Source organism: Octopus bimaculoides, chromosome 3, assembly GCF_001194135.2.
Source record: "Octopus bimaculoides isolate UCB-OBI-ISO-001 chromosome 3, ASM119413v2, whole genome shotgun sequence".
NCBI classification, from domain to species: domain Eukaryota; kingdom Metazoa; phylum Mollusca; class Cephalopoda; order Octopoda; family Octopodidae; genus Octopus; species Octopus bimaculoides.
In genome coordinates, this window is record NC_068983.1 from 10076377 (window position 1) to 10077914 (window position 1538).

The window sequence follows — 1538 nt, forward strand, 5'->3', positions numbered from 1 at the left end:
TGTGTGTGTGTGTGTATGTATGTATATGTATATGTATATATACACACATATACATTAATGCTTGTGTGTGTGTCTGTGTATGTGTCATTGTTCAGTTTTTCAAGATTTCTTGCCAATAGAGAAAGAGCTGGTTTCTAACCTAGATCCAAGGATTCTTCACTGGAACTTCAGCATCGACAACAGGGTATTTTTGTGTATGTATGTATGTACGTATGTATGTATATATGTATGTATGTATGTATGTATGTATGTAAGTATGTATGTATGTATGTATATGTGCAGATTTGTATGTTTTGTTTTACGTATGTATTCTCATGCATATAGTTGCATATCTACACCTGCTCATATATATCTAAATGATAAACTTCTGGAAAGTTTTACACATTTTTACAGTTCATGTATATCTAAATATATATCTGTTAATTCAGAAGCGTATATTTCAACTGACTGAACAACCGAATCCTTCTCGTTGAGCGACAGAGATCTTCTGCCAGAGATTTATGGCTTACACACTAGGGTTACAACTTTTATGGTTGGAAACATTCGATAGTAACGACTTCATTACTATGTTTCATCGACCCAAGAAGGATGAAAGTTAAATTCAGTCTCTGTGGGATTTGAACTATGCGCGAAAAGGGACATAATATTATCACAAGCCCTCTTAATCCTTAAAAAGTAATATAAGATATAAGTAAATAGATAAAATCGTTCTGTTACTTACCTAAGCGACATGTAGGCTCAATAGTGAGGTCTATTGTATCGAGGTACGCCATTGAATCTTTGTATACAACACACATGTATTGTGCTTCGTCTAACTCCGTCACTTGTTCTATGTATAAGACATTTGTGGCTTCTATTCGTTCGTTTACATTTCCTTGGATTAGATCTCCGTTTCGAAACCTAACACGAGTACAAGTGATGGATGAAAACATGAAATAGGCTGAAAGACACACACACACACATCAAAACCAGGTTACAAATCTAATGTTACATTAGACTGAATCCTCTTATGGTCTTTATCATGGTATAAAGCAGAACATTCTCAGGTGATACATTGTACATACGAAGAGATGCTGAAACGTTCCTGGCGTTAAGGGTATTGTGAAAGGCTTGGCTGGAGGCCCAAACTTCCGAGTTCTATTACATGGCTTATGAAAACTGAAAGACTGCTACAATAAGTGCGTGAATCTGCGAGAGGAATATGTTCAATAAAATCATAATTAACTGATCTTCCTGTATTTTCTTTTACCCAAAGCCAGGAACTTTTCAGCGTCCCCTCGTGTTTATGACATTTACATGAAGCCAGGTAACGTAGAATAAAGTGTACTGCACGAAAACACAAAAAATAAAAATTTACGAGAAGCCGATTTGAACTGCTGACCTGTGAGCTCTGACCAGCTGACCTGTGAACTGCTGACCTGTGAACTGCTGACCTGCTGACCAGTTACTTATTCATTAATTTACCAATCTTCACAGGCGGCGAGCTGGCAGAAACGTTAGCACGCCGGCCGAAATGCTTAGGGCTATTTCGTCTGCCG

The 1538-nt window shown here is 37.3% G+C and overlaps 1 protein-coding gene across 1 annotated transcript in view; it reads right to left on the minus strand.

Moving 5' to 3' along the window:
- The window catches only part of LOC106884382 (transmembrane protease serine 11B-like protein), a 17152-nt gene that overhangs the window by 6669 nt on the left and 8945 nt on the right, over positions 1–1538 (minus strand). The window contains exon 4 of the mRNA XM_014935735.2: positions 722–900. Within this exon, the coding sequence (XP_014791221.2) occupies positions 722–900 (179 nt within the window). The remainder of the gene's footprint in view (positions 1–721; positions 901–1538) is intronic.